The following is an 18580-nucleotide window of genomic DNA, read 5'->3' on the forward strand; positions in this document are numbered from 1 at the left end:
AACGAGTCAAAATTTCGGGCAATTTAACAATACTCCAACTATCAATACACAGTTACCATTACCACAGTATCATTTTAAGAAGAAATGATTAATAAAATCTAAGGTCTAGCGATTTATTTACTCGATTCGAAAAATATATTTAATTATAAATCCTTATTTGTGCATATTTTATATAAGTTCGAATTTTGCAACGCTGTTTTATACATGTTGGACAAGCTTAGAACTTCCATATCACAAGAATAAAAAATTTACTATATATACTACTAATATATGTTTCAATACCATTAATATCTTTACTACAAATGAAGTTATAAGCAATATTTATTTTTTAAAAAATGTCTGGAATGAATGATAAGATATCCATTCCTGAGACATCAAGTAAAGTTGCTCCTCCAATGAAAATTGATAAACAGCCAAGCTATGCTTCTAGCCCACCAACAGAATCTAAGGGTAACGAGATTAAAGATGAAATTCAATCTTTGATCAGAGCCAAAAAATACATTGAGAACATATCTTCAATTACACGAGTACTTATTGACGATAGTGATGCAATTCCAGTTATTCAAAGTTTACTCAGACCATTAATTACAGGAATCGAGACAAATTATCCAAAATTAATTGCAGTATGCACCCAATTTTTTACTTATGTTACAGACAAGAGAAAGAAAGGTTCAAGAATTGCTTTCTCAACAGGTCCTGTACTACCAACAATGAAAGAATTTTCTGATTTTTGGGATCCATTCATTTCAGCAATCCATGATTTTTCACAGAGAAAACAATTACCTCATACAAAAGAGATATCTGTTAGATTTCAAGGTATATCTCTCACATTAGATACAGTTCAGAAATATAATCTCGAAAGGAAACATCCAAGCGCTACAATTACTGCCACAATACAAAGTATGAAAGCATTATGCAACAGATTATCTAAAAGTTGCATGGCATTATATGAAAATCCCACTTTTCCAAATTTTAAAGAATCTGTTATGGATCTTTACATCAAAGATGTTGATTCTTTCCAACAAGTTTTGATGGATGGATTTAAGAACGAGCTAGTTCAGTGCGGATTGACCGCAAATGACTTCCAGAGAGTGAAAATGACTATAATTGGAAATATTGGGCTGATAACAAGTGCTTTGAAAGCATCATTTAAGTTCTCTCATGATGTAAATAATATCTGGGATGAAATACACAACTTTAAAGGCGAAGTTCAATGGATTATTGATGAAATTTACAGTAAGTTCGTTGTTTTTAGACAAGAAGGATACGAAGACATCCCAGAAGAAGTACCAACTCCCAAAGAGAAGAAGAAAGAAAAGGATTTGCCAAAAGTTCAATCACTAAGTAAAATTGTCCAGTTTATTGGTAACGATATCGGATCATCGCTTGTTGCAGTTGACTATGAGCCACGCCTCAGAATGTTTTTAAGAGAGGTTCTACCTGCTTTGGAACAGACTTATGACAATGAAGGGGATATTTGGGCCCAATTGCTTCTTGTTGAGAAAAATATACATAATCTTGCCGAAACAATTGAAAAGCAAAGCGTAAATATCAAAGAAAATGATGCTTTGCTGATTGAATTAAATAATGAATTATATGAAAAGCAATTAGAGCTTGATAAGATCTCTAATTCAGCCAAACAGGTCAATCAGACTAATGTTAGATCTATTGAAGATCTAAAAAACGAAATGGCAAGGCTAAAAGAGGAAAATGAAAAATTAAACTCTCAACTCCAAGAGAAAGATAAAGAAATCTCAAGCCTGAAAGAGAAAACAGACAATAAAGTCTATAAAGACTTCATTTCTAAGCTGAATTCCAAAATTTCTCTTGCAATTCAAAAAGATCTCAAAGAAGAGTTTGATTTACAAGAAGCTGATGACAATTTGGATGAGTTAATCAGGAAATTCAATGAAAAACCTATAGAAATCCCTGTAAAACTCCCAGAACCCGAAATTATTGAAGTAAAAGAAGAAATTAAACAAGAAGAACCTAAGGTTGCACCAATAGTTATCCCAGAAAAACCTGCTGAGGAGGTTAAACCTGCTCCAGAAGTTGTAAAAAGTCCAAGATTTGAAATCCAACAAAAACAACCAAGGAAAAGAGGAAGTTTGATTGGTATTTCTCCAGGACAATCCACATCAATAGAATCATCAAATGAAACAGAAAAACCAAAGACAAGAAGCAGAAAAATGACTTTACAACCAGTTCGAGCTCCAAGTAGCGTTGGAGATATTAAAAAGAAGGAGGAATTCGATTATAAGAAGCTCCGACCAATTTTGGAGATGATTGACATTGTTTCTGGGATGAATTCGACAAATGAAAAACTTGAAAAGCTTGATGACTTCAAAAACATGGTCAGAGACAGATGCGACAGGATACAAGACGTTTATGACCAAGAAGCAGAACACGTTGAAGAAATTGAAGAAGAATTAAACATAATTCAAGAGAAACTCGCTGCTATTGGTATAAAGAATGAAGTTGCAAGCGACTCTGTTGCTGAATTAATTGAAAAATACAAGTTCCAGATTGATCCATTAAATAAAGAAATTAAATCTCTTCAAGAAAGCATCCAGAACAAAGATATCAACTACAAAGCTTTAGTTTCTAGAATAAAAGCACTTGCAAAGGCAACAGACTCAGAATTTTCAGAAGAAAATGATATTCAAAGTTGTTTAGATTTGATTCAAGAAAAAAACACACAGAACACAAAATTGTACCAAGAAAATGTATCTAAAATAGACACATATAAACAGTATATTAAGGATATAGAGACAAGATTGATTCCTGTGCTCAAAAACAACGAAATTTCGGATGATGACGAAAAAATCGTTGAAAATATTCACAAAGGTCTTGACATTTTACTTGATTCTGCTTACTCTGATGACTTCATACACGTTTCATTGATTAATAACATCTTTAAAGGTGTTGTTGACGTTGAAAACCAACTTCCACAGGATTATCTGAAAGCTTTTGTAAAAGATTACGAAAAATCCAAGAAAGCGATTAATTCTGTCCAGAAACTAAAGACATTTTTGGATTCTCTTGACAGAAACAAACCTCTTGCAACTGATAGCGTAATAAAGATCAGCGATATCATTGCTGATATCAGTTCTCAGAGTGAAATTAAAGAAATAGCCCTAACTATCAATGAACTCTTCATTAGATTTAGAAATCAACTTTATTAATATTTTTTTTTGTTTGTATTATAAAGATTATCTTTAGTTATCTACTTTCATTTATTGGTGCGACATTGTCATATGAAAGATCTTACATTTTGTAAAAATCTTAAGATTAATTATTATTTTATAGGACTATTATATGGAATTAATTGCAATATGGCTGAAGTATAGTTTGTTTGTATGGTTAATGATCATAAAATCAAAAAAATCATTTTATAATTTTTAAATAAAAGAAAGTAATATGAAAATAATGTCTTTGTATAAAAATAATATTTACAATTATACTCTAAACAAACATGAAATCTGTTAAAATATACCAAATAATTAAAAAAATTAATAATGACCTGATTCATCAATAATAACTCTTCTTCGGCCTTTCTTTCTATATGACTTCTCTATTTGGCCGAGTTTCAGCTTAATTCTGTTGATATTATAGTACTCTATAACGTCTTTGATTGTTTTCAGCGGCAAAGCAGCGGCAATCTTCTTAAATTCTCTTGGATGCTGGGCGTACTTCTCCAGGAAAGTCTGCTTCTCGTTCTCTGTCCATGAAAGTCTGTTCTTATATTCTAAATGAGCGGCAACAGGGTCTTCTACGAAGCTGTTCTCGTCGTAGTAGAGGTAAGTTTCTTTCTCTGTATCATCGAGGTACATAATCTGGTCTGGAGCAACGTGAACTGTGTTAGTTTTGTCATTTGGCTTAATATATTGAAGACATTTATCAAATTCTGGCGGCCATCGATCGATTTTCTCGTGCGCTTCCTTGTGGTAGATCGAAAGTTGTCTGTTGCTTTCGTTCCAGAGCTCGTATCTTTCTTTGTATTCAATCGCAAGTTTTTGAGCTTTCTCATCTGCAAGAGATAATCTCTGGCAAATAGTTTGGAAGATTGGCTCAGCCATTTCTGAAGAATTACCATCTTCTTTCTTGTAAAATGGTAAATGTGTAATATGGGTAAAGCGCTGACGCTTGAATGGCTCAGGAAGTTTATGTTTTTCTTTTGAGCGTTGAGCTATTTCTTTGTTTTTCTCGATAATTGAAGCTCCTAAAGAATGAGAAAAAATTGAGCCGTGAAAGTCTTGTATTAAGCTACTTGCTGGCGCATCAGATGTGATTGGAGCACTCAGCATTCCGTAGGTTCGTTCGTTTTCTAATTCTGTAAGTTCTGCTTTGTATTTGGTCAACAACTTATCGATATCAGCTATTTGCTCGACTACATCCTTTGCGGTCGGAAGCTCTGGATAAGGAGCTGCCGGAGGGTTGACTTTCGGAGTCACCTTTACGACCACAGGATTTAATACCTTTTGATGGCTTGGCTGAGGTACAGAGGCTGGACGAGCAGTAGCGTTAATCATAGATTGAAGGGAGTAAGGTGTAGATGCAGTAACAGGCTCAATTGGCTGGATTTTATGATCGGATTGTAAATTGAGTAAATTTATCGGAGAACTTTGAATAATTGTTGGCGCATTTATTTTCTTTTCTGGTACACCAACTTTTATGGGCTCAGCGCGCTTAATAATTGACACAGCCCTAGGGACTTTTGTAGGAGGTGGATTAGCAGGTTCTGGGCCTTGTAAAAGTGCTTGAATATGCATCGTTTTTACATTATTCTGAGGAGCTTCTGCATTCGTTTGATGGTTTACAAGCATACTAATATCCGAAGCGGCCGATGGCTTCTGAGCTTGTTGTACCGGCCCCGATAACAAGATCTGGATATCTGTAACATTTTGGGTACCATCTTGCGAAATTGTATGGTGCTTTGGCTCCGATTGAATTTCTAATTTTGTTGTTGGATTATTCACCAAAATAGTACTGATATTACTATTAAATGGTGGTTTATCATCTATCGACGGGTTTTTAGTAACCGTTGGCGTCGCTTCAATCCGTTTTGGTTTTGGCGGTTGATTGTCGACTTCTTTTTGCCTATTTTGGACAGTGTTTGGGACGCTTCTGATAACCCTAACTTTAGGTCCATCTGGTTTCCCTTGGCCGTCCATAGTTTCTACTAATCTTCAATAGTTCCTTTATAATTGAAAAGTGACAGCCAATTTGTCACATTTTATAATGAATCACGTCAAATAGATTCATTTTATATTTAACAATATGCAAAAAATTTTCATGTAAAAATATAAACTTCTGAATTTTGTCACTTTTACTATAATTTGAATGTGTTGAGTCTATTGATTTGTGCTCTTTTTCTTATGTCTGGTCACTCATCACAGCGACTATAATACGTGTGAATAAAGAGTGATTAAACCATTTTAGACCGTATTTCCCACAATTCCAATAATTTGACTCTTTTCTTTTTGCATTCAAAAAATAACTATTAAAAATAGCAAAAAATATTCACCACTATGCATATCTCATCAGAAATCTTTCAGACATTTACCCAATAATTTTCCTCAATTTCGAAATTACCGATTCAGAGGACGAATTATCACCATTTTAAATCGTCTAAGAGAAAAAAATTAAATACAACCCTAATGAAAGCATTTGAATTCTTTTTCGTAGCTCACAGTGAACAAAAAAAAATGGATCCAGAAACAGCTGCTTCCAATATTATCATAGGCCATGAAGTAGCAGATCTTGCACGTTGCTTTGATGTTCTCCTCCAAAACAACTGCGGTGATACAACTGTGCTTGATAAAATTTTCCCTTTCCTTGGAAAAGATCTTTTAGAAAGAAACATCATTGATTACTCTCGCGATCCAGGTGTTGATATCACAGACAGCTATTTTGTCCTTTACGAACCATTTTTACGTGCCAAAGCCGCTTTATTAGTTGGAACTATAATCGAAAACTGTAAAGAAGTTCCAGATGTTACAAAATTCGTCAACCCGCTTATCGATCTATTCACAGGCGAAGAAGAAATTGAACAATGCTTCGCTTTAATCGGCTTGACAAGTATCGGCCAGGGTAAACCAGAGTTAATCTTACCGCACTTCCCCAAGCTTGCTAGACCACTAATTCTTATTATCGGCGCCGCATCTTCTCCAGCTCAATCTTTCTCTTTATACCAATCTAATGTTTTCAAGTCACAAGTGTTTGAATCATTCCTCGATTTTATGGAGATTCCAGGACTCCTTGATACACCAGAAAATGTTCAAAGGCTTTTTGAATCGAATATTACGTTAGCAATCATCCAAATTGCTCTTTCAGAATATGTCTACATTCCAAAGACTCCAAGGACTCTCTGGAAAATGATCTGGCTCTTCCTTCGCATTACAACTGAGCATCCACAAGGAATTAAAATGTGGGACCTTGACCACATTCCAAAGAATGGACCACAAGCATGCAATTTAATGAGAATAGCTCTTGCATCCCCTGAAAAAGCTGCCCTTGTTAGAAATGAGGTTAATAAGATTTCAAGCAATAATCCATCCTTTGAAACCTTTACAAAGTTGGTGAAACAACTATCACAGTAAATATAATCTTTTCTGTATATAGGTTACTCATTTTATTATATTTAGTGGTAAATTTTATGCTTGAATTTTATTTACGGCCTTTGAACACTTATAATAAACAAAACGTAATCAAACAAAATTTATTAAAAAGTCATTTCATTAAATCCGAATTTTATTGATAGAGTTGGCATGGAAAAAAATGTCTCAAAAAAGATTGATTTAAAATCGGCAAAATATTTAATGACAGAATTTATAGAACTTATTAATATCATTTTCTAGTTCATATAATTTTTCAATACTTCAAAATATAGAGGTTTTTTTTCCTCATCAATTTTCATTATAATGAGCGCTGAAACACATTCCTTTGAGTACTTAAAGGACAAAATTATGCATAAAATCACTGATCCATCCATTCCTTGCTATGAGAGAGCCAAAATAGCCGCTTCATTAATAGATGACATTGAATTAATAATGAGTAAAAGAATACTGACAGAATCCCAAAAAAACGTTAGAAAACAATATAAAATAAGACACACAGGCGAAAAAGATATGAATCGAAGAAAAAATTATGGAAAAGAGATGAAGTGTGTTGATATCAAAACATTAGATTCATATAAGTTATTAAGCAAACATTACGAAAAACTACCAACAGCTAGCCTTCTAATTGGGCTAATGAAAATAAATGCTTTAAAACATGGAGAAAAACTTGACCGGGAATCTTATCGTGACAATAGAAATATTTTTCTATATTGGAATGCTCACATAGACCAATTGAATGAAATGTTGGAGGGCAAAACAAAAATGGAGTCGGGGTAAGCAAAAATATATAATAACAATATTCTATATTAAAAATTCATGAATAAATGTATATTTATTTTTTATTGAATAGTGAATGCTCAATAAATTCTAACTTCTCAGTGCTTAGTGGATTTTTTATTCATTTGAAGTTCTTCGAAATGATATACTCAAATTCTAATGATATGCTATGCATGATTGAATCTTATGCACCAATATCTAACAATTGTAACCTCAATTCTTGAAATGAAAACTAAAGAACCATTTCTTTTGAAAATAAACAACGTTAGTATATACCATATCATCATTAATTGTTACTGGACTATGTTTCAAATTCCAAATGATAGGTGAGTTACAGAAAATCACATGGAATGACATTTGTTCATTGATAAGGATATTATTGCTTCGGAGTATACATTGTGAAGCTGAATGTGAGCTCGTAACACTGCAGGTTTTGCCTGATTAAGTTTATAACTAATCAAAATTTTCCTACCAAATATTGAAGAATAAATTTTGCCAAAAATGATTGATTATGATACATTTCGATTAGTTGCGAAAGCTGTTCAGAATTCACCAGACGATCTTTTTGAAAACTATTCATTAATTAAAGGTTTATTGCTAAAACGACACCCTATTGCCAAAAATCGACCGCTATTATTTAATATTCTTGAATCTTTAGAAAACTTTAAGAGAAGGAAGACAATTCTGATTCCAATGCCATACCCATTGATTAAATCATGCGATACAACAGCAGTTTATCAGAAATTTAATAAAGATTATGAATATGAATTAGAAAAAGTTGATTTTTCACACCCACAAACAATTATAGATCTATTTAGATCAATTGGATTTCGAGGTATCAGAATTCTTGCAGGAATGCGTCATACAACAGGAAGTATGTATTTTATTTCATAAGTTGCCAATTTTTCTTTTAGTATAACCGGCAACTTATGAGTTTTTATACATTACTAACACACAGCAAACGAAAATCTTTTCCCTCCATGTACTGAAGATCTTTATGAATCATTTTATAGACCATATAACCATGAAGGACTAACTCATGGTGGCAGAGCATTTTCTAAACATTGTGTGAGAGATTCATCTAAGTTTTGGGGTACTGTAAAGGGTACAACAAACGAAGTTAATAATCATGCTCATGGCTGCTTAGAAAAAGTTATAATGAATTCAGTATGGCATAATGTTATGGTTCTTAGCGCAGATTGCTATACATATGAAGTTAGAAATGAAAATGGCTACGGTGCACGGTGGGAGTTTAAAAAAAGACCAACCAATATTCTTTAGAGGATTTGTAGAACCACCAATGGAGAACGGCCATGAACTTAAATGGAGGCATTAAAAGATAAATTTCATTTGTTATTTTATATGTTGAAAATTCATAAAAAAAGAAGTCTTATTTTTTAACTAGTATACGATATTTTTACTACAATGAGTTTATGCTTGACGGGGGTTGTTCAATAAAATCTGAACTCAGATCGTTTTTTTAACCACACTAGATTATTGAAAGAACATAATTTTGCATTAAATAAGTCCAATAAATGTAAATAAACTTAGCAATTATGAATTTTCAAAATTAATCCTATTGGCAGAAGTGTTTGATTTAAAAATTATGAATAGAGATTATTGCTCGTAAGATAAAATTTATAAAAATAAATAATATTTTAAACAATAGTCACTCTAAAAATCCTTTATTTAATAAACAGGAAAATCAAACATAAATTCCGTATTAAAATCTTCAAAAGATATACTTTGGAAGGAGTTATCATTTTCACTTTCGTCAGTTGAAGTGGTTTGAGCTTGAACTTGCTCAGATTTGTTTTCAACAGGAGAATTAAGGGCTGTTTCAATTTTCTCAACTGTTTCTCCATGTCTTTGAAGGAGTAAATATCTGGATTTGATGCTAATATCTGTTCTGCCCTGGAAGTGCTTGGAAATCTTCATCCACTTTGGACCGTAAAGGTTATAACATTTAAGGATTAACAAATCATCTTCTGGAGAGAATGGCTTCCAATTGATATTTGGGGAGAGGTATTTCTCCCATCTGTCTTTGCATTGTCTGGCATTCCTTCCGTTTAATAATTTAGAAACAGCTTTCCAATTATTAGTACCGTATTGTTCTACTGCATGTCTAAGCTTGTTATCTTCTGACTCGCTAAATTTGTTCTTGGGTAAGGAGCTGCCAAATGCAAACATAAAAATAATTTAGTTCACAAATTATTGAGGAAATTTTTCCTTTCAAAAAATAGAAAGAGCATCAAATTATTTTGAGGGGAAAACGATTACGTGGCCAATTGTTGATACTTCTAAAATTATAAATAAATAATGTTATTAATCTATATACTTAATATTGATTGAATTGATAATATTGGATAAATTATGACTATAGTTCGCATCTACTTAATTTACAAATGAAATTATCTTGTACTCTTCTAAATTAATTTGTTGTAAATTCGTTCCCACAATTTTGAATTAGGATGGAACCTCGGTTTATCTCAAAAAATAAAATTAACATCTCTCAAAAAAATAACGGGGATAGGAATTGATAAGAATGATCTTATCTGATTATTAATAAAAAATTTCCCAATCTGACAAAAATATATCCATTTCAATGTGATATCCTTTTGAATTTATTGATGATTCAGCACTAAGTATTCAATAAAATTATCCTAAAATTGCACAATTTTCAGGATTGGCCGGAGGTTTTCTTCACAATTTATACTATTAATTTTCACTTTGAATTAAAAGCCTTCTCTAATGTGAAATATTCATTTCTTCAGGGTTTCATACTTTAATATGCCAAATGTAATTTTTAAAATTGCAATATAATTAAAAAACCAAGTGATCATTCCAAATTTCAAAACATTTCTTTTTTCTACCTCGCATCCTTATTGGAAGACATATGTAGCTGAACATTTAACCATTAAATTTATAGCCGCATCTATTCTGAGCATTTCTTTAAGATATCTCAGTATTTTTTATATGTTTAAATTTTTTGAGGAAACATTTAAGCAAGCCTGATGATTTTACTTTGCAAAACCATTTAATACGCAAATATCTTCTCTATCGTGCTTAATTATATACATTAAACTGTAAACAATCAACGTATTTTCAAAAGTATTTAGAGTCTAATTTAAAATTCAAGAAGACCGACGAAGATCCGAAACATTAATACACTCTGAGAATAATACCGTAACATAAATGACATTATATAGATTTTGAAATTTTCAACGTTTGAAATATTGTTACAGTTTTCAAAAATTATGAGAAAATAATAAAAATATCTCAAAGGCAATAATATAGCATACTGAAAGGGTGTAATTTAGAATTATGGAGAAGTTGATTTTGACTAAATATTAATTTTAAATAATTATTTTCTCAAGCAGCTTACAGAAATACCTAATTCACTTAAAAAATAATTATTAACTGTAATGATGGGTGTGGAAATATCATTAAATATTCAATTAATAATAAACAGTCGAAAGTCCCAGTAGTATATTGGTTAGAATAGATCCTTGACACGGATCAGAGGCCAGTTCGATTCTGGCCTGGGACATTTTTTTTATTGAAAAATTGATAAATCCCCAATCATGGATTAAGTAAATATAAGATTTTTCGCTTCATAATGTTAGTACTTTCCGACTTTATATTAAAAAGTTTGCTTTTATATGGAAAATTATAGATATTTTCCATCCCAAAATTTAAAATCGGATTATTTTATGTGATTGAATGGAATCTATTAAGCTATGTAAACTTAAGGAGTAAGGCAAATCAAATGTTTGAGTATTCTCATATTCAGTATAAATTAAAGAGTTCCTTTCAAAACATCTGGCAGTTTTAATATTTATAACGAATCTGAATTATAGTATGAAAGAGATACGCTATGAGATCATGATAATATTTTTTTTAATAATCTCGTTATTTTCTTGAATAATACTTATAAGTTGTAATATCCGAATTCATTTATGTGCACTCTTAATTTAATAACAAATTTCGACCTGATCACAGATATGAGGACGTTTTCCATCATTTTCCAACATAAATTGGCAACACTATAAATGGCGCAATCAATTTGAGGCCAGATTTTGATTTTTAATTTTTGTTCAGATTTTTTGTAAAGTGACAAATTTTCAAAAGTAGTTCAGGACATGAATCTGAATTACGAATACATTACTGCTCATATCAGCGATTATATTCAAAATGAAAACTTCTTTGATACATTCGACATCCAGGATATCAAAAAAATCATGAATTATTCACGTATGACAGCTGATCAGTACGTTACTCTTCTCAAACAATCATCTTCAGCTCTCAAGGCCAAAGAATTATATATGTGTACACGAAAGTCAAATGTTACTGTCCAAAATTTCGAAGAAATTGTTTCAATCCTGAAATGTATCAAAAAATACATGAAATTCAATACATTTGATGGGATCATTGATATTTTAAGTCAAAAGGAGAAAGAAATAAGCGATTCCACACAGGAAATTAAACAACTTCAAGATAAATTAAAAGCATTTCAAAACCAAAGTCAAAATTCGGCCAAAGAAACGACTATTAATCAAACTAATGAAAATAACAATCAATCAAGAGGTATTATAACTCAAATTGCAGAACTTAAACAATCTAATGATTTTGAAATCGTTTACAAATTTCTTGATGAACTTTCTGAGAAAGGAAATCATGAAATGATGTCAAAATCATGCAAAGAAGGACTTTGGGAAAAATTGACTCCTAAAAAATCAATATGATAGTGAAAAGAATGTCCTTCATGTAGCAAGTGAAAAAGGAAATCTCAGACTTGTTAAATCACTCATCGAATGTAGTTGTGATAAAGAAACAAGGGATTATTATAAATGGACTCCACTCATTTATGCATCATCTAGAGGTCATCTTGAAGTTGTTAAATATCTTGTCTCTGTTGGAGCTAATAAAGAAGCAAAGTCTAGAGGTGGATATACTCCACTCATTTTAGCATCAATAAATGGTCATCTTGAAGTTGTTAAATATCTTATCTCTGCTGGAGCTGATAAAGAAGCAAAGGATAATGATGGATATACTCCACTCATGGCTGCATCAAGATATGGTGAACTTGAGGTTGTTAAATATCTTATCTCTGCTGGAGCTGATAAAGAAGCAAAGAATAAAGATGGAAAGAATGCATTGATGATGGCAAATGATTATGTAAGAAATTACTTGCAGGCTATTTATACCAAGTAACTCAATCATCACCTCCTCCAAGTCTCTAAAATATATATTTTATGGAATATTTATTTATTTTCAATACCCTTAATTTTTAACTTTTGCAACTTTCCCCATCCAATTTTAAATTTTTGGATGGAAAATACAATCCAATTTTCAAAATATCCAAAAATTGAATCAAAATAACAATTTTGGTTTAATGTTGATAAATAATTATATGAAAAGATTATCATATAGAGTAGGTGCCAAAAGTGCTTACTCTTAAACAACCGTCGGATTTCCGGGTGAAATCGTGACACACTTTCGTCTTTCGTAGGCAGTGGTGGTTGTTACAAAAGGTAACTTCGAATGTAGCGTGAAATCTGCAAAAAAAATTCTGAAATTTGAATGGAGAACACAAAAATTGAATAGTTTACGTCAATAAAAAAGAGAAAAATGAAGCCAATGTGTCTCGAACCTAGGACTTAGAGCAGCAATCCCACGGTTTATCCCATTACACTACATGCATCTCTCACCTTAGTGAATTAGATCAACTATATGATAACTTTTTCCCCATTATATTCTTGTGGAAAAGTGACAAATAGCAACTTTGACCCTCTCTCTTATCATATATTATGCTATTTCTTCTTAAGTATATATATATAAAGATAAAGCCTTTTTGAACAATCAATACCTTGATGTTATTCAATAATATCCCAAGATAATCAATTTAACCACAATTTCTCTAGTCTTACAATAGAATCGTTTTAAATCTTCAAATAAAGAGAATTCTAAATTTATAGAATGCTTTAAGCTCTTGCATCATCCCAATTCAAACTCAATGCAAGATTGATGAATATGAGATTAGTCAAAACGGTAGTTCGTTGCTGCTGTTAGGGTAATTGCTGAAATGATCTTTCCTGCAAGATTAATTTGATTTCTATCTTGAATGCGTTATTGATTTCGTAGTTTGATGCTCTAAAGTTTGTTGCTGATGCAACAAAGTCCATGAGACCATTTGAGTCATCATCCTTCTCAAATTCTTATTGGTTTACCTTGTAGAAGGATGATTTGCCAGCAGAAAGTTCCATTTCTTATTATGCCATCAGTTGATGTTTTGCGAACTTTTGGTTAAATACTGGAAGTGTAGGTAAAAATCTAAGATTTAGAGCCGATGAAGTTCCTTTTTTTTGTTCAATTTTGACTTCCAAGATTTACAGTCTTTCTTTATGTATTAAAAATATATGAAAAGACTTTACAAAAAAATTTCAATTTAATTATTTTGATAAAAAAAGATATCTGATATATATATATGAGAAATAATAAAATAAAACCAACAAATTATATTCTATCTATGATAGGTGAGTTAATCACGGAAGAATAATGGGTTAACTGAGATAAGTCCTGTCTGTTCATTCAACAAAAGAACATGATCCATTTGAATCAGTCTAAGAATGATCTTCTTTGTAATATTAGCCATCATTTCTTCTGACTGCAAGTACTTCAAGATATCCTTATTCTCTTCTGTATACCAGTTAACGAGGTCTTCAAGTGTCTCTCCAGCTCTTCCTTGTGTTGCGAGATCTCTAAGTCTCTGAATAATTCCTGTTGCAATTGAATGATAAGTATCGAATTGAATGACATTGTGATCAACAGTTTCCTCTTTCTGTTCTGTCTTTGGCTCTACAACATCATCATCTGTTGCTTCTAATACAATTGGTTCCGAACCAATCTTAGAGATTGAGTATGTCAACAATCTTGCTGCTTCATGGACATACGTCGGTTTAACTTCCTCTGCGAGATTCAATTTCGCAATGGCTTCTGAAAGACGAATAAGAGCTTCCAACTGTCTAACAGTGATTCTTGATGAAGCACCACCACCACCGACAGCATCCTGCGATCTAAGTGTTACGTAGTGCTTAACAATTGCATCAACAGCATCGTCTTTGAGAACAGGTGTCAATCTTTTTGCGAAAGTAATGTATGTCTTCAATTCGTGCTGTGAAAAGATTGCTTTTGTTGTGACTTCTTTGCCCATGTGGACATTGATGATCTGTCTGGCAATCTTTCTATCGAGATCTTCATTGACATCATCTGTGATGATGAAGAAAAGATCAAATCTGGACATGATAGGAGCAGGAAGATTCAAGTTTGCTCTGAGAGATCTTGCTGTGTTGTATCTGCCATTTACTGGGTTTGCAGCAGCAAGAATTGATGCTCTTGCATTAAGTGTTGCATGGATACCAGCCTTTGCAATGGAGATTGTCTGCTGTTCCATTGCTTCGTGAATTGCTGTCTGATCTGTTGGATTCATCTTATCGAATTCATCAATGCAACAAACGCCATTATCAGCAAGCATCAAAGCACCGGCTTCGATCATGAAGTCGCCTGTCTCAGAGTCCTTGACAACCGTGGCTGTGAGACCTGCTGCGGATGAGCTTTGACCACTTGTATAAACTGATCTCGGCATTGTCTTAGAAATGAACTTCAAGAACTGCGATTTTGCAGTTGATGGATCGCCAACAATGCAAACGTTGATGTCACCTCTGATCTTCATGCCCTGTGCTTGCTGCTGGACACCACCAAGCAACATAAGAAGGATTCCGCGCTTGACATCTTCGTGGCCATAGATATCTGGTGCAATTGAACGAGCAAGCTTATCGTAGATAGTATCTTGGGAGGCGTTTGCTTCATGCATCATGTGGGATGGTGTTTCCATGTTGTTGTTGAGGATTTCGTCCTCAATATGGAGAGGTAAAACTGATGATGCAAGGAAAGAAAGACGATATGTAAGTTCTCTTACACCGTAGCCTTTAACACCAGTAACACCATCTGCCTGGAAGCCTGCTCCACGTGTTAAAACTGGTCTTTCACCAATTGCACGCTTGGCTGTTGTTGGAACAGCAACTGGCATGCCAATGAATTGGCATCTGTCACCTGGCTTGGCTGTATCAACAAGCTGATGACGAAGGATGACTTCCATTGTACGTGGCATTCCAGAATCTGGAGATTCATCTGGATCTTCCTGAACAATGATACGCTGGAAATCTGTGAATTCGGATCTGTCTGTAAGGAGTTCGAATCTTGAATGATTGTTGCATGATTTATTAGGGCAAACGCTTGGTTCGGTATATTGGAAATTCTGAGTTACGTTTGGAATATCTTGTCCACATACTCTGCATCTAAATGTACCTTTGAGAAGTTCTGGCTGGACATCGGATATTCTTGTCACTGTACCTTGGAACATAATGAGTGTTCCAACGTGTGATGGCTTGATTTGACGAAGTGCGCTTTTGACATTGTAATCTGTAATGGATAAAGCAAACGGACGAGGGTTGTGTGTTCTTCCTTCTATAGCATACATCTTATCTTGAGCCATAACAAAATCAACTAAGGCAGCAACTAAAGAATTATAGAATCTATATAAGTTTTCTGCGATAATTTCGGCGAATGTGCTATCAAATTGATATAAATGCTCGTATGAGACTCTTAATGTAGTATTTTCTTCTTCTTTCATTTTTTCGAATTGAACATGATAGTACAATTCATCGCTACCTTCTTCCTTGTATGTATTTAGAAATGTAAGGAATCGAGCCTTGATCTGGTTTTGCAAATTCTCAGCTTCTCCCATTCTTGATGTTCGTTTATTATTTATTTTTTTTCTTGCTTTGGGAAATGTAGTATCTAATTTTTCATTTCCAATTAATTTGTTTTTGGCTTTATTTTCATTTTAATCTGCATTTGGATTAAAAATACAAAGAATTAAATCAATTCATTTTAAAATCTAATTATAATAAGTTGATTTGCAAAAATATAAATTACCTATATACAAAAAATGATAATGACATTCCAGTATGAATTTTCTACAAACAAATGGAATGTTTTATATGACCAATGCGAAAACAAGGAATTAAGAGTGAACATAATCCAAAAAGCCATTGAACTCACAAAAGACAAGACTTTATCAATGGTTAAAGGTGAATAGTTATAACAAAATAATTTCTATGAAGTAAACTATAGTTAACTCTATCAAATGTATTCCTACAGACAGAGAAAAATTGTTCCTCCGGCAGTCAGAACGTAAATATTCAATATTGAGCCCTATTGATTTCGTCGACTTCGCAAACCTAAAGCGTTGGTGAGAACCGTAAGATATTTATAATATACATATTAAGCCAATCTTTACGATAGCACAATTGTTCGTTTTAAGAAAGGTTTAATTTGATAAAAAATCCAAAAAGTTCAAATGAAAGTCCCTGCTTTAATAAAAACTTTTATGTAGCATATTTACGAGTCCATTCGCGAGCATCACGCTCAAAAGCGGCCTTATCTGCCTTGTATTGACGAGCAATATCTGGAACAAGTGGATCATCTGGGTTAGCATCATTTAACAAAGAGCAGATAGAGAGGAGAACTTTAGAAATGGTCAAAGCTGGAGCCCACTTATCCTTAAGAATATCAAGGCAGATAGCACCGCGTGGAGAAATATTTGGATGATAAACGCGTGTCTTGAAAATGATGTGCGGTGGCTTGAATGGGTAGTCTGGTGGGAACTGAATATCAAGCATGAAAACACCGGATTCATATGGTGTGTCCGGTGGGCCGACGATTGTGCCGGTCCAGTGGAAAAGATCTGGTCCCTCTGGTCCAGCCGAGCAGTTGCACGGTGGATCTCGGGAGATTTCTTGAAGCTCTTTCTGTATTCTACGAAGAGCCATTAAAAAATACACTTTTGTTTGACCAATTATTTCTTAAGAAACGGCTTAAAAATTTTTTCTCAAAAATTTTCCCATGATTTTGATTAGCATTCATAAGGGATCGTTTAGATCAGAATTTCTGAATATTTGTAAAGTCGTTATAGCTCCGATCAATTTGAAAATTTTCAATTCCATATGGCTTTCAATCTCTTCAAAAAGATTATTTCTATGAGAACAGTAATTTATTAAGACTGCTTAGAACAATGATAAATATCAATTTGGATCCAAGTGAAAGAAGAATCCAAATCTCAAATTTCATTGAGATTTTATCAAATCACTAATAGATTCTACTATCCTGAGGCTAACTATAAATATTCTCCAAAGTAGATATGCTTTCAAGCAATTTTTATATGATTTTGATGTGAAATTTTGACTAAAGAATAAATTATCCCTTCAAGACACTTGAAATAATTCTCATTTTTAGTTGTAAGGACATAATATTAATATGAAAACTTACCAATAATATGTTTTTTTAGTTTTGTTTACCAAAAAAATTTGGGTTTTTTAATTATGCCGTAACACTTTGAAAAATTAAAAAATTTCAAATATTTACGCGGAATTATTATTAAATTTTAAATAACATCATCAAATAAAACGAATTTAATGATTAATTCTTGAATTTGAAAATATGATCAACATATTTTGATCAAAAATTCTCTCAAAAATAAATTCGGTTAGATTTCCTTTCAAATATGCAAAAGTGAAGTTAAATCATTATGAGTGAACTCGCTGTAGACGCACCAAAGGTTGTTGAAGCTTTCAATGGCGGCCTCACATGGCTCAACAGAAAATCAAACTCCCTCCAGAAGTTCCAACTTGACAAGATTTTAAGCGCTAAGGAAGAAGCAAACGGCGAGCTTATTATCGAGAGCAACCTCAAGATGTTCAACAAGGATCACCACTTCAGATTCGTTATCGATACATCCTTGGCACCAACAAGCCCAGAATACTTGAAGGACTTCAAGCAATTATCTCCATAAAACTTCTATATTTGCTTTTCGAATTATTTATTCTTTTAATTTAAATTACTTTACGGCATCTATTAAAAGCTGAATAATAAGTATCTACAATTTGTTTTTTTTATATATTTCAAGTCTTATATAAGTGATCATAACCTTTCATTGCTAACATATGATTTAGCTCCTAGGAAGTGAAAATGTTTTCATGGCATAAATAGTTTTAATCACTAATTTGTTTTTTTATTTTTTTAATTTATAGTCATATGTTTTTCGAAATTTCACATAATATTTG

The 18580-nt window shown here is 32.7% G+C and overlaps 9 protein-coding genes and 1 non-coding gene across 10 annotated transcripts; 6 read left to right on the forward strand and 4 right to left on the reverse strand.

Moving 5' to 3' along the window:
* Positions 1-335: 335 nt before the first annotated feature.
* TVAGG3_0998630 (uncharacterized protein) lies at positions 336-3185 on the forward strand (the record flags this gene model as incomplete). The annotated part of the gene is made up of 1 exon (XM_001582319.1): positions 336-3185. The coding sequence occupies one exon, from the start codon at positions 336-338 to the stop codon at positions 3183-3185; it is 2850 nt and encodes a 949-aa protein (XP_001582369.1).
* Positions 3186-3498: 313 nt separating this feature from the next.
* Positions 3499-5191, reverse strand: TVAGG3_0998640 (glycolytic process regulation protein; the record flags this gene model as incomplete). The annotated part of the gene is made up of 1 exon (XM_001582320.1): positions 3513-5174. One exon carries the CDS (start codon positions 5172-5174, stop codon positions 3513-3515), a length of 1662 nt encoding a protein of 553 aa, XP_001582370.1.
* Positions 5192-5626: 435 nt separating this feature from the next.
* On the forward strand, positions 5627-6602 carry TVAGG3_0998650 (armadillo (ARM) repeat-containing protein family; the record flags this gene model as incomplete). The annotated part of the gene is made up of 1 exon (XM_001582321.2): positions 5661-6602. One exon carries the CDS (start codon positions 5661-5663, stop codon positions 6600-6602), a length of 942 nt encoding a protein of 313 aa, XP_001582371.1.
* A 1296-nt stretch (positions 6603-7898) lies between these two features.
* TVAGG3_0998660 (RNA-binding protein family) lies at positions 7899-8798 on the forward strand (the record flags this gene model as incomplete). Its single annotated transcript, XM_001582322.2, has 2 exons — positions 7899-8271; positions 8356-8678. The coding sequence occupies 2 exons, from the start codon at positions 7899-7901 to the stop codon at positions 8676-8678; spliced, it is 696 nt and encodes a 231-aa protein (XP_001582372.1).
* Positions 8799-9078: 280 nt separating this feature from the next.
* Positions 9079-9593, reverse strand: TVAGG3_0998670 (RNA polymerase II transcription regulator recruiting protein; the record flags this gene model as incomplete). The annotated part of the gene is made up of 1 exon (XM_001582323.2): positions 9087-9587. The coding sequence occupies one exon, from the start codon at positions 9585-9587 to the stop codon at positions 9087-9089; it is 501 nt and encodes a 166-aa protein (XP_001582373.1).
* Positions 9594-10875: 1282 nt separating this feature from the next.
* TVAGG3_0998680 lies at positions 10876-10947 on the forward strand. Its single transcript has one exon. It is a non-coding gene; the product is annotated as a tRNA-Val (tRNA).
* Positions 10948-11534: 587 nt separating this feature from the next.
* Positions 11535-12623, forward strand: TVAGG3_0998690 (histone-lysine N-methyltransferase family; the record flags this gene model as incomplete). The annotated part of the gene is made up of 1 exon (XM_001582324.1): positions 11540-12142. The coding sequence occupies one exon, from the start codon at positions 11540-11542 to the stop codon at positions 12140-12142; it is 603 nt and encodes a 200-aa protein (XP_001582374.1).
* Positions 12624-13938: 1315 nt separating this feature from the next.
* On the reverse strand, positions 13939-16203 carry TVAGG3_0998700 (DNA replication licensing factor MCM family member family; the record flags this gene model as incomplete). The annotated part of the gene is made up of 1 exon (XM_001582326.1): positions 13939-16203. One exon carries the CDS (start codon positions 16201-16203, stop codon positions 13939-13941), a length of 2265 nt encoding a protein of 754 aa, XP_001582376.1.
* Positions 16204-16608: 405 nt separating this feature from the next.
* Positions 16609-17291, reverse strand: TVAGG3_0998710 (protein modification by small protein conjugation; the record flags this gene model as incomplete). The annotated part of the gene is made up of 1 exon (XM_001582327.2): positions 16847-17290. The coding sequence occupies one exon, from the start codon at positions 17288-17290 to the stop codon at positions 16847-16849; it is 444 nt and encodes a 147-aa protein (XP_001582377.1).
* Positions 17292-17869: 578 nt separating this feature from the next.
* Positions 17870-18399, forward strand: TVAGG3_0998720 (uncharacterized protein; the record flags this gene model as incomplete). The annotated part of the gene is made up of 1 exon (XM_001582328.2): positions 18046-18309. The coding sequence occupies one exon, from the start codon at positions 18046-18048 to the stop codon at positions 18307-18309; it is 264 nt and encodes an 87-aa protein (XP_001582378.1).
* Between the last annotated feature and the right edge of the window lie 181 nt (positions 18400-18580).

This window comes from Trichomonas vaginalis, chromosome I (genome assembly GCF_026262505.1).
Source record: "Trichomonas vaginalis G3 chromosome I, whole genome shotgun sequence".
Taxonomy (NCBI): Eukaryota; Parabasalia; order Trichomonadida; family Trichomonadidae; genus Trichomonas; species Trichomonas vaginalis.